Genomic DNA, 17,950 nt, shown 5'->3' with positions numbered 1-17,950 from the left:
CTTCTATACTGTGTCCAGTATGTGTGAATTACGCGAGTTGACTAAACAGGAAGTTGTAAAGTGAAATGAAAGTCGAGGGGACTAATAACAACTGGGGCACAGTTCAGAAAGCAGCTTCTGCCTTATTTAGTTCCGGGAATGCAAGTTTTACTTCTTTATTCTTTAATTCAGTCCATATCACACAGTTTCAGCATGGTGAAGCGTAGTATCGGGCCCCATTAATGTGGGCTTTGTATCGCTGAAACCCAGGTGGACCTACTCAGAGTTGATTTAACAATTTTAAATCAGCTCTTATGGAACCAGAAATTCTGAGTTTCCCATCAGACGTTTTATCAACTCGGCGCTCAGGCTTAGACTGAGAATTTGTTGAACCATCTTCCTGAAACGGGCCCCAGATCTGTGAATCCAGCTAAGGTTGGAGGAGGTTGCGTTATGTAAAAACGTGACACATGCTTGGTGTTTTACACCACAGAAAATGTTGAGTGTCTCCCATGTCCTCACCCTCCTTAACTTTACACTAAACAATTTCAAGTTCCACTCTTGCGCTTTGAAAAGTGGTCCCTCTCCCTCATACTGAACTGAACCTCCTCGTGAGCTGGCAAAGAAAAGATCTGATGCTCAAATAATGATGGGCTGTCTTTGTGTTTCATACAAGGTGAACCAGGTGACCCATAGTAAACAATCACATTCAAACTCAAGTTGTAGTGATTTAATTACGTTTAACCAAACCGATCAACTCAAGTTACAACCACACATTAATCATCTTAAATTGAGCCTATTAATCTACTGAAAGCTCACCATTAGCACACAAAGGTGGGGGAAAGTAACAGGTTGGATAAGAATATTTATTTCCCCTGCACTGACCTACAAGGTTGAGTGTTAATTGCATATCAGTTCTGTTGCCGAGACCTGTACCTCCTGAATGAGGCAACAGTCTTTAGGATGTGGAGTAAGTTTAACATGTGTAAATAAGCTGCCATTAAGGACAAAAGATTGGTGCTGTGCTCAGGACCATTTGTTGTAAAATCATTCAACCCTGTGGGATGAGCCCTCATTTACAAACCTGGAGTTACAATGTGTTCCCCGGGTGAAACTGACATAATTTAAATCTAATCCACAAGGAAATCTCTGCCAGGAGAACAGGCTTTCCATTCTCTTGGGTTTTTCTTTGTATTCACCGATTGCATGCGTCAGCACTGTTCGTTGCTAAGCAGTTTAGTTGGAGTTTTTGGCCTTGTTGCCATTCAGCCGTGACATCGGTGCCTGATCTGCACTGGTTTCTGCTCACTCTGCACACTTCAAACAGGAACAAACTGCCAGCTGTAATACTAAGCAGGAAGTATTACCAGAAAGCACTACAAGCCAGGACCAGTATGTACCCACAGTTCCAAAGCAGGAACCTTAAATGACCACGATTTGTTCAACATACTGTTTGAACCCTGAACTCCATAGCAGAGGATGTCGCCTGTCAAAACCAGCAGCTTGGTCAACTCAAATCAACTCAACAATAACAAAAACAACTCTGGGCTAAGGAGAGTAAGTAAACGCTACCACTGGCTGTGTGAGTCCTGGAAAGGTCTGTCACTCTAATTCAACTTTGCAAACATGCCTCACATGAAGGGTGGGGTTACTGTTGTCAATTAAGAAGCAGATTCCTGTCTTCATTCCTGGAAAATGCATGACCTGGTTGGGTGTGAAAAGTGTGGGTTAGTCCATAGAGCAACAGTGGTAATTTAACAGCTTCAAACTTTAAATTAGAATAAAGAATACATTAACTTTTATTGTGTTTGCACAAGTGTAATCATGTATAGTCTATATTAGCAAACAGGACATTCTGGTTTATCAGCTGACACAGTAAACAGAGCACAGGCCCTCAGAAGCTTCTCGCAACACTTGTCTGATGGATCCAGACTGAATGAGATTCTTTAGATTTCCTACATATCCATGTTTCATGTGTTATATTCAGTGTCAAGATAAGTCGTGCAAATATTCAAAAATAATCTCTAAAAATAATAATAAAAAAAGTCAGTTTGAATGATTGAATGTGTTTGCATCTCAATTAGTTTACTTTTTTAGGCAGATAACAAACAGATAGTAAAAATCAATTTATGGCTGCACAGGTTTCTACAAGACATTTGTTTTTTAGTTTTAAACTTTAGCCATTTATTTAAGAAATCCCATGTTATCTAAAATCCCTTCAAATAAGTTAAGTCTATTTCTGTGCTAATTGCAGACCAATTATATGTCGTTTCCATATAACTGGAAAGCTGCCAAGCTAATAAACCTAATGGATTTTACTGTAAGTTGCTACATCGTAACATTTCCTTTTTTAAAAGCTGACTTTGTAAACACAACCACTCTATGTCGAATATATCAATGCCAATGACAGATGGTTCAATATCTTAACACAGATTGCAATCTGCAATTACAACAAGCAATGGTTATAGGTGTTCCACCACAAGACCTGCATCTACTGTTCAAATCAATCTTATTCCCTTTTTTGTACACTGACATTTTTAAGGACTCATCAGTTTTATTCTGTCTTCATAAAAGAGGCAGTTCAAGAGAGGCATGAGATGAGAGCCGACAGATGAAATGGATTATCATTTCCCATTTACAGATCTAAAAATAGTCAAACATCCCAAACTCATCTGCAGTATGTTTCAAAACAGACTTAGATGATTATGTTTGGATCCACAGTATGCTTAGCCTACACACAAGCTTGTAGATGTCCTTTTAATAATGAAGCCAAACATTGTTAATGAAGGAGAGATTTAGATTAAGAAGAGGCAGCGATGCTCTGTCTTCTGTCTGTGTTGTGTCAATGATGTATGTTTGTGGGTGTACTGGTTTGGGACAAAGACAAAGCCTTGTTGACTATAGATTAACTTTTTCAACAATACAATGAAATCAATTACACAAGACTTTAAGCTAATGCTAAATAAATGCATGCCACAATTTTCATAAAAGGAAAATTGACTCAGTTGCATCTTGTTGTTTTCACAGAATTATAACAGCGGCATTGATCCCTTCAAATTCCTGTCGGAAAACATCACTTTCGACAGCCCTGCACTTACAGGTTAAAATGTATTTAGGCTGATTGTTGTTGAATCAAAGTGGTGGTTTTGTAATGTGCTAACAGAACTTTTATAGCTAAATTGACCCTAAAAACACTCAGGAAAGTGTGAATAATAAAGTAAGACCTGATCGTAACATCTGATAACGTAGTTCTTACAGAGTGCAACTCATAGTTGTTTGCGTTTTCTACAACAGGGCCTTTAGTACATACTGTATATGGAGTTGTCTGAACACATTGTGAGCTTTTCATCACAGTTCAAAGGTAATGAGAATCATATCTGATTGTTTGATAACTCTCTCCCTCCCTCTGGCTACCTACGCTTATCTATATGACACCTTAAAACACACATTCTATTACAGACATGATCTTGTATGGCAATACAGAAGCCATTTCTGACCAATGAAGCTGGATGGAAAAATGTTATATTGCATTGTAGCACACAGTCACACTCTCATTACAGCAACATCAGAGAAGTTTGTGACCTGAAAAAACCCCCCACACACAGTAGTTTAGAACCAACCAATGTTAGAGCAAATGGTCTTTTTGCATTATTAAATCACACCAGCCAACAAAGCTCCCCCCTTGAAGATAAATAAGTACATTAACAAGTTGTACAATAAGTACAACTTGATGTACAGAAATGTTCAGGAAATTGTTTGCGTTTCTTGTCCAGGCACAAAAAAGTTACTGAAATAGTTTTGTTGATTCGGGCAAATTCAAAGAGTAAACAAAATCTTCGAGGTTTTTTTTTCTTTTTTGCTCTACATTCCACTTTTAAAAGCCAAGCAAACTTAAGGTTTTTCTGTTGTACTGAAATGTTCAAGTGGTATTTATCCAAAGCCAACAATTACTGTGCTGTGCTGTGATGTACCTATAGGGAACATCAGGTCATCAAACAGGAGAGAGGATACAGTACACAATATTTATATAGGAACAGGCCATACACACATCATGCAACATGTCATATGTTCACATATATTATGATGTCACAGGCTGTTATGCAACCCTCCTTGAGCATGGGGTCAATAATGCTATCAGATAACAACACCAACCAGCGTGACCAACAAAGTGACAGAAAATCTGAAGGAGAATTTATGATACTATAAACCAGAACACATTGTGCAGTGGCCCATTTTGATATCAGTCCAGTTGTATCACACTTGATGTATCAGTTCAACAGCAGCTGTTATCCTGCTTGTATGGTTTTAAAGTTTTTCTCAATCGTTTTGGCTCAAATGAGAATTATTTATTTCCCCCAAAAACATTGAGTTCAAATCTCTGAACAGTTTGTTCTTTCACAACAGATTTGAATTTCTCATTCATTCAGGCAATTGCACATGTTTTGGCACATGAGTGCAAAAGATTAAGTTCAGTTGTCAACAAATGTCCAGTAACCATCAAAATGGATTAGTTGATTCTCAGCAAAACTGTCAAACACTACACAGCATTTAAGCATTATTTCTCACAATTGAGCCATGGCCAGAAAATGGTCAATAGGGAACTTTTGTCTAACGTTTAATCTGAGTCTAAAATTCTTATTTTGATACAGAATAAAGTTAATTCAGCTAATCAAAAAGTATATGTATAATTAGCAGTCATTATCAATAAGAAGAATAAATTTAGATTTTTATTTAAGAAACTTTTCCAGAAAAATGAAAAAAAAAACACTATTTTGACCTGTAAGGCTCACACAATGTCAAAAGAACTTAAATAGTATGGTAGACTTAAAGAATAAAGTGACCCAATTCCATTTTGAAACAGGAATTAAATAGTTTGGGTGAATTACGATGTTTTGCAGAAATGCTATAGATGTTTTATGTCCCATTAAACAGTTGAGACAAGTTTACTAACAGTTTAGTGTTTAATCTTAAAACAAAACAATTCAGAAAAACTTAAACATCTGAATCAGATCACCTCTTATAGACAGACAGACAGACAGACAGACAGACAGACAGACAGACAGACAGACAGACAGACAGACAGACAGACAGACAGACAGACAGACAGACAGACAGACAGACAGACAGACAGACAGACAGACAGACAGACAGACAGAGTTTTGGCTGAGGCCTGGATCGGGTTATATAACTCCTCGCTTGTGTCAAAGAGTGTTTTGTCTTATTTCACAGCAGCTGCCATCAAGGGTTGTGTCAGGCCATCACACATTCTTGTCTCCAAATCCAGAGTCAGCCAACTATTGTCCCATAGTTGTCAGTAGAACAATGCCTAATAGTCCATTTCACATACTTGATTCTCCAAGAAATGAACACAACTCTCAAACCAATGTTCTGTTGTTCTGGTAAAAACAGACTCTAAATATTTGAATTTACTTCACGTGCAAATACCTACAACATCTCTTGCACTTATTTTTGTATGCCGATTTCTCTGCTTTTTTATAGCAGACCCCATATAGCCAGAAGACCCCTCACTAGGTGTCAGTCACTCAGGCCTTTACTTAAAGTTCTAAATGCAAATAACATTTCAGTAATGGTTTTATCCTGAAACTAAAGTTGGACGACTTGTCTATGTGACTCACAGTCCTTCTGAATCTGTGCCCCCACACATAAAATAATAGATTTTAATACTAAATATCAAAAGAGGCTAATTACTGAATTGATAATACAGATCACGTTCATTAGGATGTCTGTGTTCCTTATATCATAACAAGATGTGGGGGACAAAAGATATTTGCATCAACATAACAGCACACTCACTCTCTCTGCAGCCATCAAAGCAGTGTTTGAGTATGTGTGTTTAAAAATACACCAGGGAAGACAAGACGGGCAGAGAGAGCTATGAGTGTACAGTTCATAGTCTGGAATAATCTGGATTAAGCCTGATGGCTGCTGATCAGTAAAGGGTGGATAACTCTTGTGGGTAATATTGTGGATTTTTACTTACACGTCATTCTCCTGTCCTAGGGCTTGTTGGGTCATCCACTGACAGCATTAATCATTCTTATATGTTTTACTTCATATGCTGTGACTGCTGTGAGTTTAATGACTCGTGTTGTCCGTATGTGAGTGGAGTAGGTGTCCTAAGTAGTCATTGAATGTTGTTTAATTACTGTAATAAAAATTATAGGAGTGAACTGTTAGAATGGTTCAATGTTATTGTGGCTAGTTCAGAAATCTTCTGCATTGTTTATTCTTGTATTTAAGCCTTTGCATTAAGATCTTATCATGAATAGACAACTGGACATCTTAAATTGATTTAGTTAAAGCAGGAGACATTTCTCCGGCCTATGGGCATTTGTTCCTGGTAGTGATAAGAGCACAGATTAACAGGTTATATAAAACAGTGCTCTGAGCACAGCTGTTAAAGTAAGATTAGTAGACGGACAAGAGCAAAAACAGCAAACACTTCGCAACTCTACCCTTAGGGGATTCAAAGGTGCTTTTATTTACAAAGCTTATCACCGTGTCAGAGAGAGCTCACGTCACCACTTGTATGTTTTCCTTCTTACTCTCTCTTTCACAAAGTTGAAGTTCAACAAGTCTTTAGGTTTATTATAGATAGTTGACACCTGTTATAGACATGCTAGCTGTCTGGCTCAAGGATAGCAGTTTTAACTTGGTTGTAGCATCACTTTAGTTTAGAAATGCTAGGTGTCTACTGATCAGTAGGTGATTATGTAACCTGGTACAAAAGGTCAAGGACACAATGTTCCTCGGCCCGCTGGATCATTGCAGTGGATTACAGGGACAAACAAATCCACTGGTTAAAAACCACTGTCCTAACCCCTGACCTCGGTTACAGCAGGCATACTGTTTAACTGTCAAGAGGGAGTACTCCGTTTTTTTCCCACAGAGAGAACCTGCTGAATCAGAGCAGTGAAAGCAGAGTAGACATCAGAGTATCGTCCTTTGGAACAGTAGACCATCAGTGAATGCAAATAATCCACCGTTTTCAAAATCAGTACTTGCAGGAAAATAAGAAAATATAAATATAGAAAACCTGTGAAAGACACAGACAGATATGAACAAAGTTGTATTTTTTTCCAGAGTGAAAGCTCGCAGAAAACCAGAGAAGCAGTTTGGTCTCACAACGCTTGATCTCATGGAGATCTTGTGATTGGTACACCCACCCGCTTACTTTTGTGGATGCAACCACTGTTCTGTCCCTCCCCATTAGAAACCTTGTGGAGAGTAGAGGGAGGTGGGTCATTGTCAGAGAACACAGCATCATCATATGATTGTAAACATTAAATATGGCCCTTCTAAAACCCCTGACCCTGTCTTTTAATATCAACCCTAAACCTATAACCTATTTAGGTGCCAGCATGAAACATGCCAAATATATACACAGACCCAAATGACCCATGGTCATTTAAAACACTTAGTAAATAAACTGTATGCTGTAGGACGCTGTGGCATGCTGTACCACACATCAGTCTTTAAAATGTTTAAATCATAACGCCATCTTAACTTTTAAAAGTGTTCCTCTTCACTCTTTCTGTTTTAAATACAGCGTATTAATCTTTGCAATTGAAGGTTTTTTTTCAGTGCTCTGGTTTCCCTGTTTTTATGTAAACAACTACATATGCTTGCAAATATGTTGCAGACTATCTACATTTTCTCTGCCTGCTCACAGACATTGATCATTTTCAGGCCACTGCTGCTCTCTGGTGGGTGTTTGCATGAAGGGAAGAATATTTTAATCAGCAATAATCTACTTGTCGATGATACTTTTCTGCCCAAATAAAATAGTGTAGTTTTCTTAAAGTCAGAGGGCCTCAGCCTCTAATATCTTAACAATTTCTGCAATTTTTTTGTTCACCCTTATGCCCTGCTAAGAATAGGTTACATTGTCACTGCTATCTACAAGATTTGTAGTTTAAACTTTAAACTGCTTTAACATTTTGAAAGATTTGTATTTCTTTCTTTTCATGAAGTTCTTGTTTGATTTATGTCATGATTTAATTATTCAGAACAAAAAATTAACCCTTTAGATGCCAGTTTTTAAAAAAGATTAATTTTGGGGCTTTTTCTGCCTTTATTAGAGAGATAGGACAGTGGACAGAGACAGAAACCAGGGAGAGAGAGTGGGGATTGACATGCAGGAAAGCAGCAACAGGCCGGACATGAACCCAGGCCGCCCACGTTGACGACTACAGCCTCCATGCATGGTGATGCGCGCACTAACCACTGCAACACCAGCGCCCTTCCAGTTTTGATCATAACTACTAACCGCTTCTTTGAAATATACATCATAATTCAATATTCTAAAAAAAAATGTTTTACTTTGATTGTAATCAGTATAACCTGCTGACTGTCAGATTGAAACAAAACGTTACAAAGGCTTGTTTAATAGATTTGTAGTTTGAACTTTAAAAAGCTGTAAAATTATGAAAGATCATTAAATCTTCACCATTTTTTTCCTTTCTCCTCATAAAGGGGTTCTAGTTTGAGTTATACATTGATTTAATCAATTACAATTAAAAATTAAACATTGAGATGCAGATTTTTCAACAGGTCTGCGGTCAACATTTTTTTTACAGGTTGGTCTATTAGTTATTGTACTGTGTTCTGAGGGCAGCAACATCCAACAACATGAATTAACTACTCTTGGGGCCTCTTTGCTTCACATATTGTAATGCTGCTCTATAGGCACCTTGTAGTATCTACAAGCAACATCGATTGGCTGCTCATAGGGAATTTTTGTTGCACACAATTTTACTGATCTCAGGGCTCGGCAGCTCGTGTGGCATTTTTACAGCACACTTCCTTATACTGCTCTTAGGGCACCTTATAGTATCATTGTGTTACATCGATTGGCTGCTCTTTGGGCTTTTTTGCAGCATCCCTACTCATAATACTGCTCTCAGGGCACCTTATAGTGTCTACATACTACATGGATAAGGTCATTTTTGCTGCACACAATCGCACTGCTATGAAGAAGAGCTTTTTGTTGGCCTCCTGCTATGGGAGCTTCTGCTATGAGCCATCTGTTTCCTGAATGGCCAAAGTGATAGCTGGTTCTATATCCTGAGCACAAAGTTAAACACGACCCTTTAAGTGCTGTTGTAATAAGGTGTCCCATGTCTCTTATTTGAGAAGTGATTTTCATGAACACAAACTCAATTAACAGCTGGTGGAAAGGGGGTCATTTTTGTGGACCTCAGAATTGCTGACCTTTTGCAAAATATGCAAGTTGGTTTTGTGATCTATTCCAGTCCAGGCACTGGATCAGTTTTGAATGGAGTTTGAAGCAGGTGGAATGAGATCATGGTTCCCAGTCATAAATGGTGGATTGCTCCCTTTGGAGTGTGAATTAGTTCCTGCCCCTGGTGAAGGAGTCCATGCATCTTTGGGTCTTTGTTCACAAGTGAGTGTAAAACCAATCACTGACCACACTTAAAAGATTAGGTAAACAAGTGGTAGGAAACAGATTTGGGTTGGGGGTAGGGTAAGGGGTACGGTCAGGCTAGGGTTAGAATGGCTGGGGTAAGTCTGAGAGTAAGGATCTCAAACATCCAGTTCGAGTTCGAGTAGAACTGCTTTTCACAGCATTGTTTTATAAATTGCATTACAAAGGCGTTTAGGCATTCGATTAGGATGCTTTTATTTAAAGGTCGGCCAGACATATCCAACTGACAGCTGAAGGGATTGTAATTTCCACCTAGCCTGGGAACATCTCAGAATCCCCAGAGATAAGCTAGAAAATGTTGATGGGTAGAAGGATGTCTGGGCTAACTTGCTGCCACTATGAATTGACCCTTCATAAGAAGGAGAAACTGAAGGGAGGGTCATTCTTAAGCATTCCTTCTTACTCAACCGTAAACGTAAGACCAACCATTTTGAAATGAATATCCCAAACACAACTTCAAATTTTCCTTGTTTTTTTAATAATTACTGTCAGGCAAAACCCATATGACCATAACATTTATGACAGGTATTCTTACAGTACAAGACAGAACTCAAGAGGATCAGTGGCAGTGGCATGACCACACCGTACTGCTAAAAAGTAAGACATTCATCGTCATAGATTGTTCCAACTTTTACATAGAGTTCACAAATGTTTATTTTGCATTTGACTCGTATCAAACACAAGTTTTTTTTTTACTTGATTACCTAGCAAATTCTAAAGACCTTAATAGAAACGGCAGAGTAGAAAACAAAACATTGTATAACAAGCAGAAGAATTCCTGATTTTATCTTAAAATCCTGTCAAGATGCAAGATATTCAATATATTGCTTTCAGGTGCTCAACTCAAAATGGGTACCCCTACTTTCCTCAGAACACAATCCTCAGTATGGCCGTCTGCCCATTATTTCTTTTCCATCTCCTGCAGGTAACACACAGGTGCAGCAGTGTATTTGACCCTCTCAAACTAGTTCAACCACAGGGGGAGCTGCCAGTTAAAGAAGATAAAGAAACTAATAAAAAAATAATAATAGACAATCACAAATATAGGACCAACAATAATAGCCCCTCCTCAAAAGTGCAGCTTTCGATCAAACTTTTTGCCTCTTCTTTTAATGAAAGTGAAACATACAGTGCCTAAAAAACAAAGTAAACATTAAAAGCTAGTCTTGCTTACTGAAAGCGAAGGACACAGTATCCTGTCAGAGCATTACATTTGAGGAGAGGGTGACGTATGTATGACGAGTAGTGACATGTTTCCCGAAGTGACATTTAAAAAAAAAAAAAAAAAAAAAAAAAAAACAACCCTGAAAGTTTAATGGGTCAACACAGTGTCTACATTCATCTGAATGACAAGATTCACAGTGTGGCCATTTTCCTCCACCAAGCTCATGATTGGAAGCTCAAATGCTGAATATGATACACTGCTGCATGACATCTACAACGTAGTATGAATACAGGAAACATGATCAATCATGAAAAGGAGGTATTTCAGCTACATTATATAAGTGTATTTTAGCATTCAGCAACAAAAAAAGCTATTATGATTGTTTGCTGGGAGAAGACGAAACTCTTTTAAAAGTATTATATGATATGGTATGAAAGGAAAAGGCAAAAAAAAAGACTACTTTCTGTTTACTTTACATTTGATAAACTGTTAGCTACAAGGAAGACTACAGATGAAATCATTACTAATCAAATGTGTTAACATTATCATTTGTGAGGCATTTAGGCCTTTCCTGTAGGATCAACATTATCAAAAGGTAATGTTAGCTTTATTAAGCCTTTTCGCCACTATGGTAATAAGATCTAGCGTTTGGTTCAACGCTAATGTTAGCCGTCGTGTTATTATAGCTAATGGTTCATAAAATGTAGCTTTGTCTCAAATATGGGCTGATGTCCCTCCAGATCATGCTGTATTATGAAATGGTGAAATGTTACTTTTTCGTTAACCCCAGATTCCCATACGTTCATAAAACCTACAACCAAGAGACAGTGTAAGGCATTTGAACATCCAAACCCTGAGTGTGTTGTCAGAGGAAAACAACAACTGCGTGAATTTGGGGAATTCAAGTAAAACTACACAATGATGTTAAAGGTGTACCATCAAATCTAGAATATAAGTCGCACCCATCTACAAGACACAGTTTGTTTTGCGTGGTCTCCCAGAGGAAAGAGGGAAGGGAAACTGTCTCCCTGCGTGATCATTTGACAAAAGTGTTCAGGGATGTTCAAAATGTGCAGTTTCTGTGCAGCTGTGTTGCTCTTACCATCTATGTTCCTCATGTGTTGTTAGCAATGCGTTTGGAGTTTGAAACAAACTTCCCTCAACCAATTAGCCAACAGATGTACTACTCATCTTTGCTGGTAACTTTTTGTTTTAAATTGATGAGTCTTTCCAATCAAACCAGTACTTAAAAGGTTGACTCACTTTACCCACTGCACATCTATGACTCAGTAAAATGAGAAACGCTGTTAAAAGCAGCGGCCCCCCAGTCATGGTTGGGGTCCCTATATATCCCAGTGAGATTTTTGCAGAGAAGCCGCTGCTTACAACACAATAAATGGGTATGAAATTTAATCATGTAAGGGTGCATTCAGGGGCGTGTAGATGTTGAACTTGTGGTCATGAAGGTTTATGTCTCATCACTTTAAACTGGTATGACCAAATATATATAGGTTGCACCAATATAAAGGACACAGCCTACTTTTCAGTTAAAAATATTTTTTAAAAGTGCTTCTTATACACAGACTTTTATGGTACTTGTTATTATATGTAGTGCGCATTGGCTTCGAATGTACTGAATTACATTTAAAAATCCTAAATCTGTGTTGCCTTCAAATGTTTAAAACAAAATGCCGTTTCAGGAGAGACATGAGTCTGGTTGTAGAACAAAACAAAACACAGAACAAGCAACTTGGTGATAAGCAGGAGAGAGAAAGACCTGCTCCCACAGTCTTCAGGCCGTTAACCAATGTGCTGGTACCAAAGGCTGAGAGACCTGTGGCCTCATTTATGAAAAGGTTTTTGTGTGTTTAAAAATAAATCTAAAAGATGTTCCTCCGAAAACTTCAATTCAAATCACTAATGTGTCCATGGCGACAATACAGTAAGTATACCATCATCTTTCTGTCGTGAACTACTCTACTCTGCTTTACCTTGCCTCGTGATTGAAGCTGTCCTACTGCCCTCTTTTCCATCTTTTTTAGGAAATCTTTTTTAAAGTGATTGTTTCTTTGACGCCTGGGAAAACATCAGAGAACATTTTCATAAATGCAGTTATTGGCGGCCGCATACAGGTCGACATCACAGTGAGAGGTACCTAGGCCGACCTCTGGGTGTAGAAGAGAATATAGGCCTGAGTGTTACACACTTCCTCCACACTGCAAACCTTCATGTCAGAGTCATTACAGTGTACCCAGAAACCTGAAGAAGGGGGGGAAAAAAAGGTTAAATGTGCAGGAGGAGAATCAGACATACACATTAAGTTTGGCCTCTTCCTCACCTCCTTCTGTGTTATAGCAGTATGCGGTGTAGTGCCCTGAGCCAAAGCCTTTCCCATGATGCATAACTACAGCAGATAGATCGTAGGTGTAGCCTCCTCTGTGGACAGAGTGACCTGAGCCTGTGCAGCAGTATGGTTTGATGTTCAGAACTTGGTCGAAGGCCACATGTATGCCGATTTTCTCCCTATGGTTCCGCCCAGACCATCTGTCACACAACAAAGACATTTAAGCGTCACATGCATCCAAATAAAACCAAACGCTCTGATTTTAGTCAGAGAAAACAACTATAAATTCCGTTCTGTAAAGTTATTCAAAGAAAAGTTAAAAAAAAAACTTGCCTGAAGCGTTTGAGGTGCAGCCGTAAAACCTGAGGTAAACGGTAGATCAGAAGCTGTTTACGCGCCTCTGACAGAGCTAAGGGTTTGTGGGATGATTTCCGTCTTCTTTCTGTCAAGCCACGGAACAATAACAAGTTACGTTATTTTAACCATTAAAAAAAAATTCAAGTGTCTTTTTCAGGAAAAAAAAAAAAGGATGACTAAAAACTGTACAAACTGTTGCAGTGGTTGCAGGCATAGATTCTGCCTTCAAGAGCCTCCATCTCTGTAAACTTGGACAGCATCTCAGTGAGGGTGCAGCTGCGTTGGTAAGCTGTGGAGCCTGAGCTTTTGTCTATACTGTGGTATCGCTCTGGAAACTCCAAAGACAAATCCCAGAATGGCTCGACGGTGTTGGACTTGTGCTTACAGGACAGACATGTAACCTAAAAAAACACAGTAAGCAGAGAGGAGACAGGTGAAGAAGCAAGCAGGAAGTTCAATTGTTAGGAATTGAACTTCACTAGGATGGGTGCTCTAGTCCGGGCTCAAGCACGGTACCATGGCACTGGTATGCTTGGAAGAGGTGCGCTTTGGCACGGTACAGTTCATGCACTAGCACAGGTAACCAACGTGGACAGGCCTTCATTTTCAAGGAGTCATGTGTTATGGTTGATTAAAATGACTCACAAAGTCAAACCCATTTATTGTAATTCTTTTACATTCTCGAGTGCGCCTGTCTCATTGATTTAGTACGCTTATTAATATTGTGAAGCCATGCATGTGTTGCATTACGATCTTATGTACAAGAGGTAACCATGCTCAGGCTCTGTCAGTCCTGGAGCAGTGTGAGTGTGAGGTGTGTGAGGACCCAAGTATGAGTATGGGGGCTGCGAGTGTGCCCTAAGACAGGTTCCCGTCTGCTCTACCCTGCTAATGCAGCTTGACCAGAACCATAGGAGCTTTATTTGTCAACAGAGCTGTCAATCAAGGAATGACTTTTTTTCATTAAATGTCTTATTTAAAAGATTTGTCTCAGAAAAGAAGATGACTTAAACACAAATCAACATGAAAATATATATAAAAAGTCACGTAAAAAAAATTGAGAAATATTTGATGTACATTTGAATTTTGTATTTTCACCAATATCCGTCACCATCTGTTATAATGAGGGAGCTGGGTTTATGGCTGATACTGCAGCCAGAAGACGGGGAGGGCTCCTTATCTTTTGACCTCCCTTTAGGCGAAGCAGTCAGCTGTCCATAATTCATACAGTCTATAATCTGGATTCTTAGACAACCCACGTTGTAGCCTCTTTTAGCTCACCTTTATTTACTCTCAACCTCAAGAAATCCGACGACAAAAATCATCTGACTCAATCTGACTGGGATGTCACCTAAAAATTGTAATTTACTCATATGTATTTTCAATCTGTTATGCGTATCAATGTTTAGTAAAAAAAAAAAGTGCCCATAGTTTTAATTCAACCATCAATTTAGATTTTATGATGTTTATGATTGTTTTAATTCCCAGTAGTTTTGTGTTTTCTCTCAGTTAGTTATATTTGCTTGTTGGTCTCTGACATAGGATAACATTGGCTTCTTGTTTGTTTTGGAACAAGTTTGTTTTTTTACATTTAGTTTTTTTTAATAAGTTATTTGAAACTTTGCTTACATCCAGTTCCTACTTCTTTCCCCTGGGTTTTATGGTATTGTTACTCCCTCATCCCCTGGACATCTTAGGAATCCTAACTATAGTGATAATAAAAAAAAGACCTAATTTTTGTAATAACATTACACCTGATTAATAAAAAAGCAACTCTGTACAACATATTACAGAATGGATAGCAGCCCAGGTTATATCATTATACTAACAGTCTTCATCAAAATGACAAATCTATGGATTTAAACACTGTCAAGTTCTGTCGATTAAACAAACATTTTTCTATCAGCATGTATCAGCTGTCTTACCTGGCTGAGTAGCTGCCCATGAAAAATGGTGTTCAGAACCTTTAGCACTTGCTTGGAAAGTTTCCTCTTTGTGATGGGGATCACTATCCTCCGTTTGGACCCTTCTGTGTCCAGCTCCTGCTGCACCTTGTCCAGGAGTTCACACAAGAACTCCTGGGCATCCTGCTGGTCGTAGCCACGAAAGGCTGGGATGAGGTTCCACACGGAGTGCAGCATGGCGAAGGGGGACACTAAAGACCACCGGCCTGACCACATGACCCTGAAAAGTGTATGTAATTCATGGCACAGAGACATCTGCTGGCGAGTGGAGCAGCGGGGCTCCTTTGGCTGGACCAACTCTGCTGCCTGTGGGCGAGGAGGGTCACTTTCTTTTTTGCCCAAGGGTAAATTCCAACTGCCTGCCTTCCCCATGCGTCCAAGAGGGCATCCTGCCAGTGATGTGTTACCACTGTTGACTACGCCTCCAGTCATACCCTTCATCCCCTGGGAGTGGTTGGTCTTGGCCAGCAACTCCTCAGTCTCACACAGGTCCAAAGTGAGAAAACACTCCCTGAATTTCTGCAGGTGGCTAAGCACTTGCAATATTGAGTTCATGTAGCATGTGTTTCCCAAGTTTCTCAGACCAGTAACACCTGGAGCGGGCCTCCGGCGAGTTACTGTGTGTGCGGAGTAGTATCTCCTCAGTTTAGCAGCTCTGCCATTCTGAGGAGCCTTGCGGGACAGGGGAAGGAGGGAAGGCTTCTTGGGAGGAGATGGAGGTAGGCGTTCTGGAGGGTCGCGAAATTTGCGAGGAATGAGCGTGATGGTTGAACGTGGAGCCTGAGTAAGAAGCCGAGCACTCTTTCTGGGTGGAACATTGCCGAGCTCTTCCATGAGTCTCCTTTTCACCTCTTTTTTCTGTCTTCTAACTTCCTCAAGTTTCTCATTGCGCTGGTTCTGCAGCTCCTGATGTTTGCTGATCCACACCTGAAGCATCTTCCCAAGAAGTGCTTTCCTCCTATGACGGAGAGCCAGCTGCATGGCAGGCTGTGGCCCACCTTCTCCAACCCAGGGGATGCACTCCCCCCCGATGGAGGAGCGTAGCGAGCGCCTACCTGGGCTGCGAACAGTTGAGAGTGCCCCTCTGAGGAGTTTGAGGTCACCCTCTGCATTGTCATTGAGTACATAGTCTCCACAGGCAAAACAGAAGACATCCAGCTCACGCACTTCCATAGCCAGAGGGTGCTGTGACTCCTGAAAGTGTTTCAGTGAGTGCTCCTCCATGAAACGACCACAGGCCACGTGGGAGCACTTGAGGCAGGCCCAAACTGAATCGGTGGTGCTGCAGTCGACACAGTGCCATTTCTGTGGATTGAGGATAGAATGGTCCTGGCCCAGACGAAGGCGTCCCACGTGCTTACAACGATCCATCTCTCCAGATACACATGTGGCCTCAGTGATAGGACACACGTCCTGTAACCAAGCAGGAACTCATTCTGAGGAGGGATTTAAGTGGGAGAAAAAAACATTTAAGAAATAGTCCAAAAAGTATTTCCATTAACTGCACGATGTTTTCAAATACATCAGATTTTATGGACAGAACTTGTCGTCAGAGAAATGATACGTTTACTTACTGCTACTTACTACAAGTAGTTTGCTTGATCAGGTTTGGGATAATAATTCATGACTCCAAATGCATACTGAAAGGCAGAATCCAGCTTCACCATCCATGTCGAACAACGGCACCAACAGGAAACCTCTGAGGAAGGAATGAAGTCAGCACAATCAGAGAGCAAGTTATTTCAAACCCCTTCCAAACCACACACTACAAGACGTCTTTATCATTATTTTCCCCCTCCTCTCTGAGAAGGCTTGGATATTGTAGTTCTGTAATTCTCATTTAAACACTTTATGCACTACTGATCTGTGCCCTCCCAATGAAATATAATGCATGATGTTAAAGACCCGTTTAAAGGGCTAAAAGTGTAGGAAAAAATGTGACATGGAGGAGAAAGCCTGTGTCTCTCTGATTACAAATTTACCCCCCCCCCCCCCAACTACTTTGCAAACTAAAAAATACAAACGAAAGCATAAACATTTTTTTAAACTTGCAAATCGCTGCAACTGGTTTGTAGGAAAGTTGCATTGACTAATCGTGCTGTAATGTTGAGCAATCGACGCGACGCCCGAACAACATAATGATGGTTTAAAACACATGTTACATCTTCAGTTAATCCGTCTTTTAAACCCTGTGTTTTAGCTCGAACTCGCCGACTCTAAAACGCAATGCTAAGCTACCTCATCCACAGCATGTTGAGCCAGAACAAAGGAGAGCCGGAGCCACTCTCCAGGAACATCCAACAACTTTGTTGGTGTGAGGCAGACCAGCAACCAGTAAGTTAGCTCATGCTGCTAGCCGCTAGCCACAGCGAATCTGCTCGGGATTAGCGTTGCACAACATTTTGGCGACATGTCCTAACGACATATTTCATTCAACGCATGTGATTTGCTTTGTACCAGCATGCTAACATTAATGTCAATAGCTTCCCACAGTAGCTAGCCTTAGCTACGAGGCTAACGCATTTAGCTATCGAAGTTAACATAGCGGCTTGTTGTTGGTCGCTAACTAATAACACTATGCGGATTAGCTCGCTAGCAAATTTGCGGGGTTATCCATTACACACTTGCCGATGACTTTCCTTTAGAAAGCCGGTTAATGTTGTGCACATTAA

At 39.9% G+C, this 17,950-nt stretch overlaps 1 protein-coding gene across 1 annotated transcript; it reads right to left on the bottom strand.

Annotated features, from left to right (window-relative positions):
- Positions 1-9,903: 9,903 nt before the first annotated feature.
- usp49 (ubiquitin specific peptidase 49) lies at positions 9,904-16,708 on the bottom strand. The gene is made up of 5 exons (XM_079340674.1): positions 15,240-16,708; positions 13,508-13,715; positions 13,291-13,399; positions 12,952-13,157; positions 9,904-12,872 (listed from the first exon to the last, which is right to left on the bottom strand). The coding sequence occupies exons 1-5, from the start codon at positions 16,647-16,649 to the stop codon at positions 12,769-12,771; spliced, it is 2,037 nt and encodes a 678-aa protein (XP_079196800.1). The 5' UTR covers positions 16,650-16,708; the 3' UTR covers positions 9,904-12,768.
- Between the last annotated feature and the right edge of the window lie 1,242 nt (positions 16,709-17,950).

The sequence above is a fragment of the Symphodus melops genome, assembly GCF_947650265.1.
Source record: "Symphodus melops genome assembly, chromosome: 4".
Lineage (NCBI taxonomy): Eukaryota > Metazoa > Chordata > Actinopteri > Labriformes > Labridae > Symphodus > Symphodus melops.
This window is presented reverse-complemented; position numbering and strand designations above follow the sequence as displayed.